Here is a 20474-nt window from a genome sequence, read left to right as displayed (position 1 = left end):
TGGTATTGAATTTCCTGCTCTACAGCTACTAGGTGTATGATCTTGGGGGAGTTATTTCATTACTTTGTGCCATAGTTTAATAATCAGTAAAACTTTGATTATTTTAATATTGTATATGTCAGAGTTAATGTGAGGATTGAATGAGGCAGTATATATAAGATGCATAATATATTACTTGCTGTATACCAATAAATGGTAAAAAAAAAAAAAAAGGTCATGAATATTTTTAACTGATTTTACAAGTGAAAGTAGATTATTTGGCTGGCCCAGGGAGGAAGAGCATGTGACTCTTGATCTTGGGGTTGTGAGTTCGAGCCCCACGTTGGGTATAGAGATTACTTAAATAATTAAATTAAAAAAATAAATATTTTGTAGCTTCATCATTTGATTTTTAGTAAAAAAAAATGCAAGAGGGACATTTATGGCACTAATCTTTGTTTCTTATGGACATTTTTAAAGAACAAAATGAGCAGAATATTGTATTCCTTCTGCTTTGCAGCAATAAGTTTATAGATAATTTAAATTATCAATTTAAATTGGAAGACCTTTTGGTTTTTTTCCACCTGTTCTATCATATGTTTGCTGTAGCCCAAAGTTAATTTCTACAACTAGTTATTTAACATAAACATAATTTAGTTTTTCTGTTTGCGGGTGAGAAGGTTTTCTCTTTTGATCTCACACGTACTTTCTCTATGTAGAGAACTGTTTACCAAAGAAATTAAAAAACTTAAGACTATCACCAACTGATTGATATTAGTACAGAACATGACATAATGTTGTCATTTCCATTAGGATTAATTTTTAAAGAAAGATTGGTGTAAACTTTTCATATTAGAAAATGTATATTTATATTTCTTAGTGGACATTCCATAGGTGTGTCGAATATGGTACCTTATTCAGAACCTGTTTATTTTTTACTTTATTTTAAAATAATTTTAGACTTAACCAAAAAGTTGCAAATTAGTTCATAGAATTCTCATATACTTCATCCAGTTTTCCTTAATGGTCGTATTTTATATAATCATAGAACAACTGTAGAAATCAGGAATTAATACTAACCAATCTGTAAACTTTATTTGATTTTGACCATTGTCTACTCACTAAATGACCTTTTTCTGGTCCAGGATCTAATCTAGGATCTCATACTCTTGTCCTTAATTGTCCTATCTCCTTACTCTCCTTCAATCTGGGATGCTTCTCTATTTGCCTTTCACAACTTTGACACTTTTGAAGAGTACTAGCTCATTAGAATGTCCCTCAATTTGTGTGTCTGATGTTTCTCATGATCAGATTGGGATAATGCATTTTTGGCAAGGACACCATGGAAATAATGTTATGTCCTTATCAGTGCATTATATCAGGAGGTACGTGGTATTGATTTGTTCTGTTACTGGTGACATTATCTTAATCACTTGGTTAAGGAGGTGTCTGCCAAGTTTTTATACTCTTAAAATTACTCTTTTTCCCCTTAGAAATAGCAAGTATTTTGTGGGGAGATATTTTGAGACACTGTAAATATCTTGTTTCTCATCATATTTTCAATTTCTCATCATAATTTCCATTAATTTTAGCATCCACTAATGAATCTTGCTTGATCAGAATCTTTTGAATTTAATTCTGTAACATCTTTTTGTTGTTGATGTATTTCTTGTTATAGATGGAGAAATGTCTCAAAAGAATTAATATAAAGGCAGCATAATTCATAAAACGTCACTATTTTTCTTTTTTTTTTTTTTTTTTTTTTAAAGATTTCACTTATTTATTTGAGAGAGAGAATGAGAGAGAGAGAGAGAGCACAAGAGGGGGGAGCGGGAGAGGGAGAAGCAGACTTCCCGCTGAGCGGGGAGCCCGATGCGGGACTCGATCCCGGGACTCCAGGATCATGACCTGAGCCGAAGGCAGTCGCTTAACCAACTGAGCCACCCAGGCGCCCCACTATTTTTCTTTCTATAGTCTTTTCATCTGTTTCTAAATGCACTCATTAGGGATGTTGCACAACCCAAGATCCTGGAATAAAAAATGTCATAGAAAGATGATCCTTTTTTTTCCCCCCAGTACCTTGTATATACTTCAGGGTATGCTGGCCACTATAAGAACAAAGCCAAATATTTCATACTAGCAAAATAAACAGGTGAAAAAGAGGTAAAAGTAATGGGCTGGGTTAGTTATGAAAAGAATTTACGAGAGCAATTTAGAGAGTTTTCTTAAAATAGACTTCTGAGGTTTTCTTGTCAAATCTAAAGGCCTTTTTCATTGAGAGGAGGCAGTGGAAAATATAAACGTTTTTGTGTTTAATCTTCTTGACCTTGAAGTTGCCTTTTTTATATGATATATATTTTTTTTATTTTTTTTTTAAATTTTTTTTAAAGATTTTATTTATTTGAGAGAGAGAGTGAGAGAGAGAGAGAGCACAAGAAGGGGGAGCGGGAGAGGGAGAAGCAGACTCCCTGCCGAGCAGGTAGCCCGATGCGGGACTCGATCCTGGGACTCCAGGATCATGATCTGAGCCGAAGGCAGTCGCTTAACCAACTGAGCCACCCAGGCGCCCGATATATATTTTTATGATTGCCTTTTATCTTTTATTCTATAGTGGATTAACTACTTTAAAAAATGCATTGTGCGTTGTGTCTTTATCTGTTTATTCTATAGTGGATTAACTACTTTAAAAAATGCATTGTGCATTGTATCTTTATCTGTTTTACTTCATCTTATACCTTAATCAGTGAATCATGAAGACACATTACTTGTCTTTTGTTTATCTGTTAACAAATACTTGATATTTAAACCTAGTGGAGTAACTTGAATCCTAATAAGATTTTTGGATAGTATCTTTTCCAAAAGGATGAAGAGAAAATACAGTGGTAAATCTTGAAATTTGGTAGTTCTTGAAATATTCTAATAATTAGGGTTTTTCATTCTTACTGCAACTTTCTTCTAAGAAATTGCTTTCCATGGTAAGTGTCTACTCTCATAATGCTATACATTCCTTAAAGTTTCAGGCTTTCTTCCTTATTTTGGTGTTTTTGAAGTGCATCCTACTTGACAGTATATACAAGATTGTGGATTAGAAGTAATCTTTTCCTCCAGAGTCAATACAATACTATGGCTAACTAATTCTAAGGTAGCTGGTTCTGTTTGTTCATTCCTTTTGCTTTTTGGCAAGATCTTTTCAAACTGAATATTTAAAATTGGGTGTTCTGGCAATATCTGATTTGCTTTCTTACTAATTTTGAATCTGTAAAAGAACATTAGAGAATCTATAATAGGTGTTATAATTTAGCTAAAATTTGTATCCTCTTAGGATACCCTTGAAGTTCTGCCGACCATATTGGAAAATTAATCGTAGAAACTGATGACCCCCAAGAGATCCTTGAAAGTAATATTTTCGTAATTTTTATTTTCTTTAGGATTAGAAAGTTGAACTTTTTAGTGTCTACTTTAGATATCAGCCACTTGACAAAATTCTTCTTTTCTTACTTTTTGTTTCTTGATCAGTACACTTCATTCACTTGTAAAACGTTTACTGACTTAAACTCACTGCACGAAGTAGCTCTATCTGGAGATAGGGACTCAAGGTTTCTGTTATGGTTGTTCTTTGATTTTCTTCTTACTGCCAGCTGGGACTTTTCTGGGCACTTGGAGGGGTTTGTGAGAAATTCTTTTTCTTTATAGACGTGCCTTAGAACCAGTAAGAATGAGTGATAAAAGATGAGTAAGAAGAATATGTTATATCATGCTTCCAATTTAGCCTGGAATGTTTTGTTTTATAGGTAAAAGCTGTAAAATTAGCAAGTTCAATTTTAGTCAGTTATAATACAAGTGAATAGAAATAGCCTTTATAGAAACATATTGCCTCTTACTTCATTGCTTAAAAATGATTAGGCTTAGCTTTCTCTTTCTTCAGTATTAGAAATGCTTAAAACTAATAAGCAGTATATGCTCACTAAATAATTTAGTGTTGAAAACAAATATTGCAAAGAGTCTAGTTTGCACATTTTGGGAGAATTTCTCAGAGTGGTATTTATATATAAAAAACTTAGATTTATTGTTTCTGATTGACTATAACTGGATTTTCAGTAAGAATCTTTAAAAATTTAAATATTATTGATAATACTCAAGTGATTTTATTGAGGTGTAGTGGATTAATAGACCTCCTAACATCCATTTGAGTTCCTTTGTGGCATTTCAGCACTGGTGATTTTGTTAGTTTTGTTTTGGAATTTATTCTCTAGTGGTTGAAATACAAGTTCTCCGGTGGAATGCTTATTTTTTTCATCTCTTTAAACATCACATAGAAGAATGCTGTCTATTAAAATAGAATTAAGTAAGGTCCTACTGGTGTCATTCTTAAGAGCCTTTATCAATAGTAGTCTCACAAAGGCTGCTCTTTCTTTTTGAATAATGATCTCATTTTGAAAGTGCCTCTACATTTTTCTTTATAAATGATACATTATCAAATCCACAGTCTTCATAAATAATTAACTCCTGAAGCAAGAGATATACTGGCTCTCCTCAATGATTCAAAATAATTTCTATTTAAGGAAATCTGTGTATTCATTTTTGAGTATGAATATGTTGAATCCACAAGTTTTGGTATATCAGGCAAAATAAAGATGTTATTTCCTGAAAGTCATCTCACTTGGGAGAAGTTTGAGTGGATATACTTCTGCAGCCCTATAACCTATCCTAAGAACATTTATTTTTCTTTTTAATGGGTTTGTATTTTTAAATTATGACTTCCCTGGGGTATGGTAAATAAATCAAGGGTTTAGAGCTCCGACTGTAGGAGAAATTGTGAACTTAGCCTACTGTTAATCTGAGCAAGATATGCTTTGTTAGGAGTTGTTTTTCATTTTCAAAGTGAAGTGAGCCTGTAACTTAAAAAAAAATTTACTAGTTGTATTTCCTGTTCCCAAATGGAATGCTCCCTTTTTGCCTGTATTTTCAATCAGATGTACTATTACTATTCAAGAAATGAAGGAAAACTGGGAAATTTGGAAAGTCATATCTTTATAGTTTCTAAATTTACTTTTTAAAACTGTATCTTAAAGTAGTTAGGGTTTACTTAGATCTCATCAATTTGGAAATCTTTAATCTTAATGGTTTATATTAAAATATTAAACATGAAAAAGAATGATTTGTCAAGGAAATTGATTAGAAAAGACTAGAGGGTGATTTTTTTAATAATTAAAAAATACTTTTATAACACCTGTTTGCACAGTATACAGTAGTCCCTCCTTATCTATCTGGGTTACATCCCAAGACTCCCAGTGGATATCTGAAACCACAGGTAGTACTGAGCCCTGTATATACTGTCTTTTCCTGTACATAACATACCTATGATAAAGTTTAATTTATAAATTAGATACAGCAAGAGATTAACAATAATGAAATAGAACAATGATGACAATATACGGTAATAAAAGTTATGTGAATGTGGTCTCTCTTTCAAAATATCTTATTGTATGTACTCACCCTTCTACTTGTAATGATGTGAGATGATAAAATGCTTAGCAATGAGATGAAGTGAGGTGAACGGCACATGCATTGTGACGTAGCATTAGGCTGCTGTTGACCTTCTGACAATGTGTTGGGATCATCTGCTTCCGGATCATGGTTGAACAGGGTAACTGGAACCAGGAGAGCAAAACCGTGGGAGGGTCTTGTAGGTACTAAGATGGGGGGTGGGGGCTACTGTAGGTACAAGGAATACATAAATGAGCTAGCTCTGATGTATTAATTCTAAGCCTTTCTCATCTGTTAAAAAGCACCCCTTAAGAACTCCAGCTGTGGCATACTTTGTTAATCTATTTGGGATTATAGTGTTTTTTTTGGACTCTTGAAAATACCTAATTAGAGTACAGTCCTTGAGATATTTAGTATTCAGATCTTTTTCTAATTTGTACTCCTTTCCTCTCATCATCCCTCATATACCCTCTCAATGTGATAAAATACTGTTGTAAGCTATTGCTCAAAAAGTAGTCTTCAAAACTAAAAGACTTTAGGACTTAAAATCTATTGGAAACTTAACATAAAAAAAAATAGCTGCCACATAGGCTCGTAAAGTACTTTCGTAGATACTTATTTGATACCTCTTGCTAGATGGCAGTTTCACCCCCTTGACTTCTTTTCGATTTCTCTTTTCCCTTCTTTACATTTTGGAAATCACAGATTTGATGGTTAAATTCATAGGTTTTCTTTTCTTAGTCCAAACTGTTTTCATTTCTCACTTGTACAGAATTGAATATATTCCTAAAGCAGAAGGGTTAGCTTGTCTTTCTTCTTCAGGCTTTAAAAAAAATTGAGTCTAAATGTTGTTAGGTAATGGAATAACGATTCCTTTTCAGCTGTTGGTTTATTTCCAAACTGGCTGGCAGAGCCAGGAGGAAGTGGAGGCCTTAAAACACTAACTTTGGTTGGTTGCTCCCTTCTTAGTGCTGAGACTATAACCTTTGTTGGTTGGTTGATAGAGAACAAGAGAGCACAATCCTCGTTCCACTAACAGGTAAGGAACCCTTCTGATAACCAGTTGGCGTGAGAGAAATTATTTGATAGCGTTTTTTTCTTAATTTATCCCCAAATATAACATGTCCATGATATAGTATAGTGTGGCTATGTTCTATACAACAGGAATGTGCAGCACCTTTCTATTTAGAGTGAGATCTGAAATTTAATAGGGATGTATTACTCTGTACCACAAAGTATAATTGATCTGTTTTCCACTATTAAAATTTATTCTGCAGTCCCTATAACTTTAAATACATATCTGCTTATCTTATTCTCCTTTCAGCTTTTCCTTGATCAGATGCTATGTGCTTTGAACTTCCTTCTCTTATTTACCTTATTCCTATAATAAAGCAAACTATTTTCCAGTATCTTTATCATCATCTATTATTTGGGTATATCTTACTGCTTTAATATCTGCATTGTAACCATTAATGATTTATTTCCTGGTCCTTCTTGACCCAAAACCAAATGATCATACATTTAAAAAAGATTTTTAGATTGTATTACCTATGTCCACTGCTCTGCCCTCCCACTTTTAAATATGAGTGCTTGAAGAATAAATCTTTTTCAGTGACAGTAGTCATAACTTGATAAAATTTAGGCTTAGCTTTGTATTGCTGTAATATGGGACTGTAGTCTGATTAATTCTTTAAATTACGGAAGACTTAAAAATGAGAACAAATTCAGCTTCTTAGACGATTCCCAAAGTGTAGTAGTTTTTCTGTTAATATGCTTGATTATTCTGTTTCTCCTTTTTCAATCCATCTTCTTCTCTTAGACAGAAGAACTAACTGGGACTCCTCATTTGATATCTCTGAGGTCGAGTGCCTTTCCCTGTCCCTTTAAGACAACTGTGCTCTTGTTTCTAGTCATAATTTATCATTTTTTGATTCGGTCTTCCACTCGAAGTTGGGTGGTTTGTCACAGAGTATGTTATGGCTTACACCAAGATAGGCCCCTTCTTAATAGTTACTGAAGAATTAATCATTTGTGGTGACAGATTTCTAAAATTCAAATTAGAAAGGCACTAAAGAAAGTATCCCCAAAGGTAGCTCCTTTTTATCCTGAGGATAAGTCATTACAAACTCAAATGACCAGAGAATGTAATTTCTTAATAAGAATTTTTTCTTAAATCTATATTCAGCTCTCTATTTCAGTGCTTCTCTCCTACCAGAGGTGCAAGGAGTGATCCTAGAACCACAGATACAGCCAAGACCACGGAGAGCTTTTGACGTCAGGGGTCCACTTTCTCCACTGAACCCTTGGAGGCAGAATATCCAGCTACTGGAGAGAGTGGGAAAGGATAATAAACAAGTGGGTGCTTTCCATTATTTACTTGGGTTTATTTATAGATTGGAGTGTCCTTCCATTGCCCATTTAATTCTATTGGTATACTCCTTGGGTTCATATAAGAACCAAGTGGGGCTGCAATCTGTTTGTTTTTTCTAAGAATGCTAACTAGTGCCGAATTCAAAAAAGAGGCCTACAATTTATTTAATTTTCTCTCCAGATGATTAAAGCAGTGGATGATTTGGGGGCACTAGATTTGGTGACTACCTGTGTAGTCCACAGGAATTTTAAAGAGGAATATTTGCCCATTTTAACCTTGAATGGTATTAGTGGACTTCTAAGTGCTCTTTTATATTCCAGTAATTAAGTTTTTGTATTTCATCTTTGGGCAAGCTGGACATCTGAACTCTCCTAATTTACACAGTCTGATGTCCAGGTGTTATTCTACCCTGTTAGAACTTTTTGGTCTTTTTCCTACCTCAGACTTTAGGACTTCATATTAATTAGATCTTTTAGAAGATACGATGATACTGTCAAATTGAGGCTTCATTCTTTAATAAGATAAATGTGAATGATTATAAGTTTCAGGATATATTATCCCTGAAAGCTATGTTAAATATATACTCATAAGTAGTTTTCCAGTCCCTAGGAATAATGTTATTTGTGGCAAAAAGAGCCTTGTCCTAGATGTTTCCCATGGCATTAAGATGGTTTTCTCTTAGTTTCTTTGATGCCAAGGGTAGGATTTGATTCCAGGAAGTTCTTATCATCTACAGTGGGTAGAACGTGAACTTTGGTGTCTTTGGCAAGTTTTCATTTTTCCTTGGTGGATTCCTTCTGTGACTCCAGGTATCTTGATAATGGGAGACCGGTTTATTTGTTCTCTAATTGCCCAGATTTCTTTCAACTGGTAAACATCATACTTCTTCAGCAAAAGGAACTCTTCTAGCAGAGCCTTCATGGAGGATCTCTGTCACACATGCAGCACCTGCAGTTTGGAAGGCAGTGGTGAACGGAGCCACGCACTATATCTAGAAGACACAAGGATGAGAGAGCCACCTGATCTTGTCATTTATAAACTTTAAGATTTATTCTGGTGTACTCTTGGTCTGGAAATGGAAAGGCTCAAATAATGAAATAATTTTTTCAGATTGGAGTTTTACATGGCCATGCAAATATTCCTTTCTATTCAGAAGACTGAAATAGAGGAAGTATGAGAGACTCCTTTCTTTTAAAAGCAGCTCTCTGTTTCACTTAAAAGATTTGTGGGATTGAAAATCACCTTAATGAAGCAGGCAACCCCCACTTTTTTTTTAAGTATTATAGGAGATCCCAAAAACTTCTGAAACTGTTTTTTGTTGCCTGACACTGAAAAGAATTAGTAAATAAAAGGTGAATTTCTTAATTATTCCCAAATTACTTTTAGTATTAGGATACAGTCTTTAACTTATCTTTTTCTGGTCTTGAGCCTTAATTCTTATTTGTCAAATCAACAAAGATTCCAGTATGGAGTAGAAGAGACATCTTTTGAGATCAAAGTAGCTTGGGCAGTCTTCTAAAATAGTAAATACCTGTTAAATTTGAGGTATTGTTCTGCATTAAAGGCATACTAAAGTTTGAATGATACTGAAACGAGAAAGTATTTTATAGAGCAAAGGCAATATTAGAATAAGCCTTTACATGTGAAGAAGTGTTGCAAAATAGTTACCCAAATGGAAGGAGTTATCAAAATGTTTCTATTTTTCTCTTTGGTATCTATTAACTGGTCAGTCAAAAGCTATTAAAGAAGTTTTTAAAAGTTACCTGATGCTGCCAGTTTGTTTTATTTGGTATACTTTTTAGGAATAGAAATTCTAGAGTTAAGAAGCATCTAAAATGTTTTAGGGATCTTGAAGGTCTTAGGAACCACATTTACTAAGTTATAACCTGGCCTTTAGTCTTTCTTTCCATGAGACCTGTTTTTTTTTTCCTCATTAATTACAAATTTTTGTATAGTACTTAAAAGTTTAAAAGATCAACTTGAACTAAAATTTCTGTAGGGAGCTCTCAATTCCCATGAATGATTACAGCTTTTTATGCTTGATTTATTGTTGTTAAATATGAATAAGACCGTCTTTACAAACACACAAATTAAAAAATACCCACCATTTTAGAACTCAGGGGAAATGAAAGTGAAATTTGCTTGGAAATTAAGTTGAACTCTTTGAACCACAGTACCAACCAGTTTATGGCCTGTGCGATTATTAGCCTTTTGTTTCAGCTTTAAAGATGAAAAGTGATTTAATCTCTTAACTTCATGCTTTGATTAAATTTTAGCTCTGTTCCTTAAAGTGTGCAAAAGAAATGTAAGTGCATTTCCATTCACCTCATGCCACTAAAAGCTATTTTAAAGTGAAACTTTTTGTATATTAATGTGAACTGATTTGTTTATTTAAACTTTTATTTTGATACATTTTCCTTTCAGATTTTTTTATATTTCGTGTCACTATGCAATCCTATATTTTTCAGTGTTTATTTTATGATTATTAGTATAAGCTAATTTTTTTCCTAGAATGACTAATTGTGTAATATTTGTATTATGTGATCATTTGAAAACTAATAAATATTTTCTCCATGAAAAAAATGCACTTACTGATAAATGGCTTATTTTTGTTTCAGGAGTAGACAATGAAAACAACCGTATTTTTAAGTGTATTTTAATTTTATGTGTCTTCCTCTAAGTATTTCTGAATATATATCCTATTCTTGTGTAAATCTTTTTTGAAAAAAATTTCCAAAAACTGTTAAATTAAAATGATTCTTCATTGGGTCATCCAGTGCCAAATGTATGAAATAGGTGATCTATTTAGTCTTTTTTTTTTTCCATTTTCCTGATTAGCTTCATCTTTGTTTCCAGAAGTGGGTTTCTTTCTTTTTTTTTTTTTTTTCTTTAGATGCTGTTTTGGTGTGTCCATTTTGCAAACCATTAAAACTCTTGGAATATTGTAAATATCAGGAATAACATGGTCAAATCTTTTAAAGTGAGACTGATCAAAATATAACCCCTTACAAAATAGCATATAAAAGACAAATCCTTGACCCAGAAAAAGAACATTTGGAAATATTGGCTGATTGGAGAACTACCCAATTCACAAGAGCTGTTAACAGGAGAAGAAAGATGTTTTATATTTAATGTTCTGTTTGAACAGATAATCATAGAAGGAGAAATCTTGAGAGTCTCTTGCTTTTAACCTTATCAAGACAACATGGAAAAGGATAAAACTTGGTTTTTATGATTCTTTATAGTTACATAAACTGTAACTGAAGCCACTGGAACAATTTACCTTTTCTATGCAGAGTCTGCTAGAAGCAAGAGGGGTTTCTCTTTGATTTGAAGAAAACATATATAAGAAGTGGACTCCAAAAATTAAAAACATGGTGATGGGGTCCTAGACAAGAAATAAAAGTTGAATTAATCACAACTTGTGGATTAAAATGAAACCGTTTTGCTCCCCAAAGAAATCATACTCTGAAAAAATAAAAAAGGAAATTATGATTTAGAATAGTTACTGTGTTTGGGGGGTAGAAGGAAGCTAAAATTCTTGGCTTTATTACTCTGGTAAGTTTGGAAAAGGAGTTAAGATTCTGTGGATAAAATTTTGTTTTTAGAATTAAAGCCATTAAAAGATTCACAGACATATTTCAATAGAAGGCTGTATTTTTTACTTGAATACAAAAAATTTATAAGCCTTAACTATATATGCATAAGAGTGGGTTGTGTGAGGGGTTAAATAAAAATTCTGTACCAGAAACTTCAAACATACTGTAAAAATAATGGTGAAATGAGAGTTTTAAATACTTTAATTTTTATTACGTGGACTCTTCCCTACACTGTGTTCAAAATAAAAACATTACAGAATGTTAAACATGGCTTACCTTTATATCTTTGAGGTATGAGAACATAGGCTTATTGTTTCACCATCATTCATTGGATTAACTATAATAATAAAATTTTGTTTTTGTTCTTTAGTGAGGAGACAAAATAGCTTTTGTTTAAAAAAAGTAAATGTCACATAAGCAGTGTGGCTGACAAAGTACTGACCTTATAGTTTGTTGTTTATGAGCTCAGATCTTATTCTTACTTTACTTTGCTATATTGAAACAATTGAGCAAAATGTCCTAAGCAATTGCTTGCTTTTTATTCGGGTATTTTTATTTGCCATTAAGAAGATTGCCTAAAATGTGAAAGATTTTTGTTTTCAAAAATAAGCACATAGGTGCTCTAAAATTCTTTTCCACTAGTATCCTCTAAGGTAATTAGATTACTGCAGTAAAAATGTTAGGGAACTTCAAAGTATGCTTCGGAGTTTTCAGGAATTATGATCAAAGGGATCTCTACTCAAGAGGTAAGGTATGGCATAGGAAGAAAAATGTTAAATGTGTTCAATGTAATGTCTGATGGTAAAGTCAACTTACAACAGATATCCTTGGATTTTCAGACAGGTATAGAATTAGGAAAATAATTTTTCTTAAAAATCTCTCCCAGAAAAAAGGATGAACCACAGATTTGTTTTTGTAGTACTTTGGAGTGCATTTAGATACATATATCCACAGACATTGTACCTTTGGTGTACTTAGCCTCCTATATTTCAGGGCATCTTTTACCTGTGCTCTCTTAGTGTTTATCATCCATTTTTAATTTAGTATTTCTTAAGCTCTGAGCACTATTAAAATATTATACTTTGTATGGAAAGTTGAGTACATATTCCATGAGATTATTGCCTGGCTTCATTTTGCCTGTTTTACTTACATGATATCTAGAACCTAGAAAACAGTTGTACTGAATAATTTTTATCTTGGTTTGAGAAATTAATTTGAGTTTTAAAAGCATTCATTTATGCTGTAAGTTAGGGGAATTTGTTATATAAGGCTTAAAAAATAATGTTGGGTAGTATATAAAATCATTTAGAGAAAAAAGTTATGCTGTTATTCTCTGAGGAATATTAAGTAGGTTCACAGAGTGGAGTGTTAGCATATACTATTTAGTATATCTAGAATCAAAGGAAAATGCAATATTCAATACAAATGATTTAGAAAAATGATTAGGGTTTTTTTTCCCCCCTAGAAATATTAGTATGGTTTATTCAATAGATGGTAACATAGAAACCACAATAATCTTCCATCCTATCTTTTAATTCTTATTATAAGAACACTAGCTTGTGGACATTTGGTGTTTAATTAAAATAGTTGGCTGTGTCTGTTCTACTTTCACCTTTATGGTGGAGCAAATGATGATATGTGAACTAGAGCGAGAACTCGCTACTTGATGAGATAGATGATTTCATGTTCAGGATGCCCTCATGGTGAGAAGTGGATCCAGGATTTGCTTCCATGTCATATTTTATTTGAAAATTACCATAGACATTATCTAGTTGAGCACCCTCATTTTATATACAAAGGAATGAATATCCAGGAATATCTCCTGTATTTCTGATACCACACAATGGATACACAATTGTAGGACCCAACTCTCTTGACTGCAAGCTCAGAGATCTGTACTCTGCTGCCTCCTCACGTTGTTCCTAGTTCTGGAGGACATGAAGCAAGTCTGATTTCCTTCAACTATGACAGCCTCCAGATGTTTTAAGATGGCTGTAATACTGTATTAATTTCAAGCCCGTTCTGTTGTTGCTTTTATTTTTAAATAGATTAAGCACCTCCATCTTACTGCCCTTACTCATGTAACATAGTTTTGAAATCCTTAAAGGTTTTTTTAGATTTTCTCTGAACATGCTTCCGTTTATCATTGTTCTTAATGTGTGAGAACACAGTACAGGTTTGTTCAGCCTGTTCGGCCCTAGAGTACTCATGTCACTTTGTTTATCCTTACAGATACAGTAAAGTGTTCGATTTTATGCACAGAATGTTCCATAGTGATACGCAGAATAATTTGCATCTAAAAATTAGTCTAGTAGTCTTTATGTACAGGCAAATGTGTACAGTTCAGTGGGAAAGAAAAAAAATAAGACCTTGAGAAGTCATAATTTAAAAAGTACGGTCTTCCATTTTTTTGCTTGCTTAGTTCTGACTCAGATTACTATCCATTCCATTTTAAATGACTTGTATAATGTGAAATGTTATTTTTCAGGTTGTCCTTGCTAATTTAAGGGTAACCAGGCCCGTTGGAGCTAAACTGTTGACACGTGACTGATAATGAGAAGAAAATCAACTTGTTTTTAGTAACATAATTAAAATTAGAAACAAAAAGCTGCTTCAGTGGAAAGGTTTGGGATCTATCCCAAACAGCAGAAGATGGTGAAGTAGCCGCCCTGGAAATCTGAGAATGTGGCCTTAGTTCTAATGAAGGCATAGTCTTATGTTGCCTCTTGAAATATAGTGTGGATACTCTGCTAGAGCAATGTTTTAGCATAACAGCATTTTAAACTACCAATTAAATATTTAGCTTTTTTTCACTTAAATTTTTAAATTGAGCTCCTGTAAGGCACAAGGTATTGTTTAATGGTTGCATGTACCTTGCAGGGTACACGTTTACCTTTGAGAAATACTCGTTTGAAATTGGGTATATTATCCTACCTGAGTTAGAATTCTAGGGCAAATGAGGGAGAAAAGAACACACCCATGCCTGCTCTGTGCAGCTTTGGCCAGCTGGCCTTAATTTAATCCAACTGACCTGTGAGAAAGGTGATTATTTTTTTTTTTTCGGTTTATGCACAAAGATGCTGAAGCCCAGAGGCTTCAAAATCTGCCGCAGGGCACATAATCAGTAAGCAACAGAGATGGCATTTGAAAGATCTGTCAAAATAGAAATAATTTTGTTGCACCATTGATTGCCAAACATCTTTACCAGAAAGAATGCATATTCTCAGGAACATTTTTTTATAGAACATCAGTGTTTAAAGTAGATAAAAGGGATATTTTACTTAGTATGCATTTTTAAATTGACTCTTTTTAAAAAAGTAATTTTAGTTTTACAGGAAAATTGACAAGAAAGTACAGAGACCTCCCAACCTCCCAACCATATACCCTGTTTTCCCTCCCATAGTTTCCCTTATTAACCTCTTGCTTCTGTGTGGCACATTTGTTGCAATTAATGAACTAATATTGATAGACATCATTAGGGTTTACTCTTGTGTCATACAGTTCTTTGGATTTTGCTAAATATTTTTGTACCAATGTTAATGAGAGATACTGATCTATAATTTTCCTTTCTTGTAATGTCTTTGTCTGATTTTGATACTAGATTTGCCTCAGAATGAATGAGGAATTGTTCCCTTTGTTCCTGCTTTCTGAACGAGATTGCAGAAAGTTGGTATCATTTTGTTAAATATTTGGTAGAATTCATCAGCGAAGCCATCTGGGCTTGGTGTTTTCTCTTTGTGAAAGTTATTAATTATTGATTCAGTTTCTTTAATACAGATAACTTACTCAGTTTGTTTCTTCTTGAGTAAGTTTTGGCAGATTGTATCTTTTAGGGAATTGGTTCATTTCATCTAAGTTTTCAAATTTGTGGTGATAGAGTTGTTAATAATTAATGTCCAAGGGACTGGCTGTAATGACCCCTCTTTCATTTGTAATATTAGTTGTCCCTTCTTTCCTTTTCATTGTTAGCCTGGCCAGAGGTTTATCAATTTTATTGATAAAATAGCCAGATTTTGGTTTTGTTTTTTCTCTATTTTACAGTTTTCAGTTTCATTGATTTCTGCTCTAATTTTTATTTCTTCTATTTGCCTTAGGTTTATATTGGTCTTCTTTCTAAGCATTTTTTGTACTATCCCAGTATTTTGATAAGTTGTATTTTCATCTTGTAGTTTGAAATATCTTAAAATTTCTCTTGAGAATTTTTTTTTTTTTACACCAATGTGTTATTTGGAAGTAAGTTTTTTAATCTCCAAGTATTTTGGGATGTCCATCTACCTGTAAATACTTGTTATTCGTCACTGACTTTAATTCTACTGTGGTTTGAGAGCATACTTAGTGTTATTTCTATTCTTTTAAATTTTTTATGATGTGTTTTATGGCCCTTAATCATGGTGAGTGTTTTCGTGTGAGCTTAAGAAGGCATATTTTGTTGTTGGATGAAGTATTCTTTAGGTGTTACTTAGGTCCAGTTGGTTAGTGCTGTTCAGTTCAACTATGTCTTTATTGATATTCTACTTGCTGGATCTGTCAATTACTGATAGGGATAGAACAGTGTTGAAGTCGTCTTTAAGTATAATAGATTGATTAATCAGTTTCTTATTTTAGTTCTGTCAGTTTTTGCCTCATATATTTTGATGTGCTATTGTTAGGCCAGTGTGTATTAATAAGGCTTGTTATGTCTTCACGGAGAATTGATCCTTTCATTACATAATGACTCTCTTTATCCTTGGTAACTTTTTCTTGTTCTGAAGTCTGCACTTCCTGAAATTAAGCTATTCTAGCTTTATTTTGATTAGTGTTATCATGGTATAATTTCTTTATCCTTTTACTTTTAATCTACATATATCTATATATTTGAAGTGGGTCTTGTTTTTTTATCCACTTGGTAGTCTTTGTCTTTTAATTGATCTATTTCAGCTATTTACATTTAAAGCAATTATTGATAGAGTTGGATTAATGTGTTGTTTGTAACTTTTCATTGCCTTTGTTCTTTTAAAATTTATTTTGCCTTCCCCTTCTTTATTTTTTCTGATCTTGAGTATTGAATATAATTCTATTTTCTCTCATACCATACTTCTAAAATTTTTTTAAATTATTGCCTCAGAGTTTGCCATATACATTTATAACTAATCTACCTTCAAATAATACATACCATTTCAGGGGTAGTGCAGGTACCTTATAATAGAATCTTTCTGCTTTTTCTCTCCCATGCCTTATAACATTGCTGTCCTTTATTTCACTTTTCCATAAGCTATAATCAACCAAAATATTGTTGCTTTCATTTTGAACAAACTGTGTTAATATCAATTTAGAGTTTTAAAAAGAAAAGATTTTGTTTTGCCTTTTGAAATTACTTCTCTGATGCTCTTCCAAAAGGAAATTGTGTAGACCTGTGACCTATATAATCTTTCTTTTCTTTGGAGAACTTATTTTAGCATTTCTTTCAAGGCAGGTCTACTGGTGACAAAGTCCGTCCATTTTTATGTGAGAAAATGTCTTTCTCTTCTTTAATTTTGAAGGATACCTTTGCTGTATACAGAATTCTAGATTGGTACGTTTTTTTTTCTTCCAACACTTTATTCATTCTGTCTTCTTGTTTGTATGATTTTTGAAGAAATATCTGATGTAATTCTTATGCTTATCCTCTATAGGTCAGGTTTCTTCTCCCCTACTCCTACCTCTGGCTTCTTTCAAGATTTTTCCTTTGTCTTTGATTTTCTACAGTGTGAATGTGATATGCCTAAGTGTGGATATTTTGGATTTATCCTGTGTCATATTCTCTGAGCTTCCTGGATCTGTGCTCTAGGGTCTGTTATAAATTTTGGAAAATTCTCAACCATTATTTTTTCAAGTATTTCTTTAGTTCCTTTCTCTTCTCCTCCTGGTGTTCCCATTGTGCATATGTTACCTCTTTTTAAATTGTCCCTTAGTTTTTGGATGTTCCTTTTTTCCCCTCTTTTTTCAGTTTAGGAGGTTTCTGTTGACATGTCTCTTAGCTCACTGATTCTTAGGCTCTGTGCAGTCTACTTATGAGCCCATGAAGTGCATTCTTCATTTCTGACTTTGATTTTGAGTCCTAACATTTCTTTTTGATTCTTTCTTAGAGTTATATTACCCATCCATTTTTGCATGTTATCCCCTTTTTCCATTAGAGCTTTTAGTGTTTTCGTAGTTACTTGAAATTATTGGTCTAGTAGTTCAAACGTATCTGTCATATCTGAATCTGGTTTTGTTGCTTGTTTTGTGTATTCAGATTTTGTGTGTATTTTTTTTTTTAATCTTTTAGGGTACCTTATCATTTTTTGTTAAATGCCAGACATGCTGTATTGGTAAAGGAACTTAGGCAAATAGGTCTGTAGTGAGGTTTTATGTTGATCTGGTTAGGTGTTAGTCTGTTTACTATTTGTTCTACCTGTATGTGTCAGAGGCTGAAATTACCTCTAATGTGCTTTTTTTGGACCAATCTGTTTTCTTGGGATTCCTTAGAGACTTCTTTATAAATAGAATCTTAGTTTTGCCATTCTTTCAGTAATTCCCTGTTGATGTTAGTGGGTAAGGTGTGGGGTTAGGGGAAGTGCTTTGTGGTCCTATCATTAGGTCTCAGTCTTTTAGTGGACTCTGCTGTTGGCTTTCACCTTCACAAGTGCCCCCCTTTCCCCATATGAGACATGAAGGGTAGAAAGGGCCTGATTTGGATACTTCCCTTTCTCCATTTTGTTAGGCTTTGGTAAAATAATATTCCTTGTGGGCAGCCCTTTGTTAAGGAGAATGATATGCTCTGGGTATATTTCAAAATGGTTACTTTTCCTTCTGCTTCCAGAAGTAGAGGAGATTTTTCTCTGTTCTTTATCCTGCAAACCTGATGGGGCTTCTGGAGATAAAATTCATGGAAATGTAAGAGGCCCCATAAGGTTGATTTCCTAGGAGTTTTTAATCTCTCAAGCGTATGTGCTCTCTGTCTAGCAGTTAGTCAATTCCTTTTACGTTTTTCTACCCAGCTGGCTCCAGTGGTGGTTTCTCCTAGTAAGCTGCTGATATTTGTATTTGCCTGGTTCTTCAGTTTTGGAGCTGGAGGTTGGTCCTGTAACCTTGGTTCTCTGATGGATCCAAGAGGAGGTGTTGATTTTCAGTTTAGTTTTTTTCTTGTTGTGTGCTCAGAAGTGACAGCTTTTACTTGTTGGACTGGAAACTGGAAGTCACTGAGCATTTTTAAATATTCGAATTTGCTTTCAATTTGGTTTGTGTCCTTACACAAGTAATGGAGATTTCTAAGCCATTACAGTTATTTAATTTGGTTCATTTAATCCTATTGATCATTCACCTACTAAATTTCATGCATCTCCTAAGCATTGGTGATAATTAAGATGCTTCTACCCTTGTACACCTCTTTTCAAAGTCTTTTGCTTTTTTCGTTGTCCTCTAGGTCCTGGATGTATCTCTTGTATCTTGTCAAGGACTTTGTGGCTTTAGTACTTTCTCTTTTTATGAGAAAATCTCCCTCTCTATTGGATCCTTAATGTATCTGGTTATGTAGTCCTATATTATCTTAAGAAAAGGAACTTTGATTCTTTCCCCACCCTCTAACTTCTGCAGTCTCTGTTCACTCTTATTGTCTACTCATAACATTACAGTTTCTCAAATTTTATTTACTTTTCAATCTATTCCAATCTGGCTTTTGCATCTGATACCACTAGGACTGCCCTTGTCAAAGTCACCCAGGTCCTTGCTGTTGCCAAATCCACTGGACACTTACCTGTGCCTTTTTATTTGATCTTTTAACAGAATTCAGTGTAGTTGAACACTTCTACCTTCTGAAATGCCCTTTTCTTGACTTCCATAACAGCATATGCTTTGGGTTTTCCTCCCTGCCTTTACTTTTTAGTTGCTGTTGCTGGTCTTAACTCTTTCATCCAACTATGGAAAGTAGTTCAGTGCTCAGCCCTTGAGCTTTTCCTTTAACCTCTTCTCCGTTTACACTTAGATTGATTATTTATTTATTTATTTAAGTAATCTCTACACCCAACATGGGGCTTGAACTCAACCGCAAGATGAAGAGTTGCACGCTCTTCTGAGCCAGCAAGGTGCCTCTACACTTAGATGATCTTATCCCTTATCATGGCTTAATACTTCTGTTAACTCTGCCCTAATTTTTATCTCCCTCTGTCCCCAGCCCTTCCTCAAAGCTCCAGTCTTAATATTCACTTGGATAATTAAAAAAAGTAAAATGTTCAATCTTGAACTATTTTTATTTTTCTCTTAGTCTTCCATATCTCAATGGAGCACCATTGTTTATCTCATTATGTGAAAAACCATGGAGCGATCTCTTCCTCATCTCCCATATACAGTATCTTCATTATTCGTTAGTTCAATTGTTTGCTTTTGGACTTTTTAAACATTATTTATAGCAGTTTTTTAAATTTATTTTTTTATTTTAAGTAAATGCTTTGCTGCACGTGGGGCTCAAACTCACAACCCTGCAATCAAGAGTCACATGCTCTACCGGTGGAGCTAGCCAAGTGCCCCTATTTATAGCAGTTTTAAGTTTATAGAAAAATTGACCAAATGGTACAGAGTTTCTATCTTGATTCCCCCTTCCTCTTTTCCGACTAACATCTTGGCATTTATTTTGTACATTTGTTGCAGCAGAACCAGTTTTGATACATTAAGGTCCACAATTTACATTAGGATTCACTTACTGCATCATACTGTTCTTTGGGTTTTGCGAAATGCATAATGTCCCATATCCACCCTTAGGGTATCTTACAGAAGAGTTTCACTGTCCTTAAAAATCCTTTTTGCTCCACCCTTTCATCCTTCACTATTCCAATCCCTGGCAACTACTGATCTTTTCCTGTGTTGGTAGTTTTGCCTTCTCCAAAATGTCACGTAGTTGGAATCGTACAGTATGTAGTCTTTTACAGTGGCTTCTTTCATGTTGCAATATGCAGTTAATGTTCCTCCTTGTCTTTTTGTGACTCCATAGCATATTTCTTTTTATCACTGTCTAGATCTACCACAGTTTATTCACCTATTGAAGT

General features: G+C 33.6%; 1 protein-coding gene across 6 annotated transcripts in view; it reads left to right on the top strand.

Annotated features, from left to right (window-relative positions):
• The window catches only part of TSC22D1 (TSC22 domain family member 1), a 134205-nt gene that overhangs the window by 24346 nt on the left and 89385 nt on the right, over nt 1–20474 (top strand). Inside the window, exons 2-3 of one of the 6 annotated variants that reach the window (XR_004919073.2) lie at nt 7652–7821; nt 8694–9865. The exons of 1 other annotated variant lie outside the window; for it this stretch is intronic. Coding sequence is in view for 3 of the 5 variants with exons in the window: in XM_036097632.2 (XP_035953525.2) it covers nt 7665–7821; nt 8694–8711 (175 nt within the window). In the remaining 2 variants the exon portion in view is untranslated. Of the gene's footprint in view, nt 1–7651; nt 7822–8646; nt 9866–20474 lie in introns of those variants that run through there. 4 more of the 6 variants (XR_004919074.2, XM_036097632.2, XM_036097636.2 and 1 more) reach the window with 4 other exon arrangements.

This window comes from Halichoerus grypus, chromosome 4, assembly GCF_964656455.1.
Source record: "Halichoerus grypus chromosome 4, mHalGry1.hap1.1, whole genome shotgun sequence".
Lineage (NCBI taxonomy): Eukaryota > Metazoa > Chordata > Mammalia > Carnivora > Phocidae > Halichoerus > Halichoerus grypus.
Note: the sequence above shows the minus strand (reverse complement) of the source record. Positions and strands in the feature narration are given on the sequence as shown.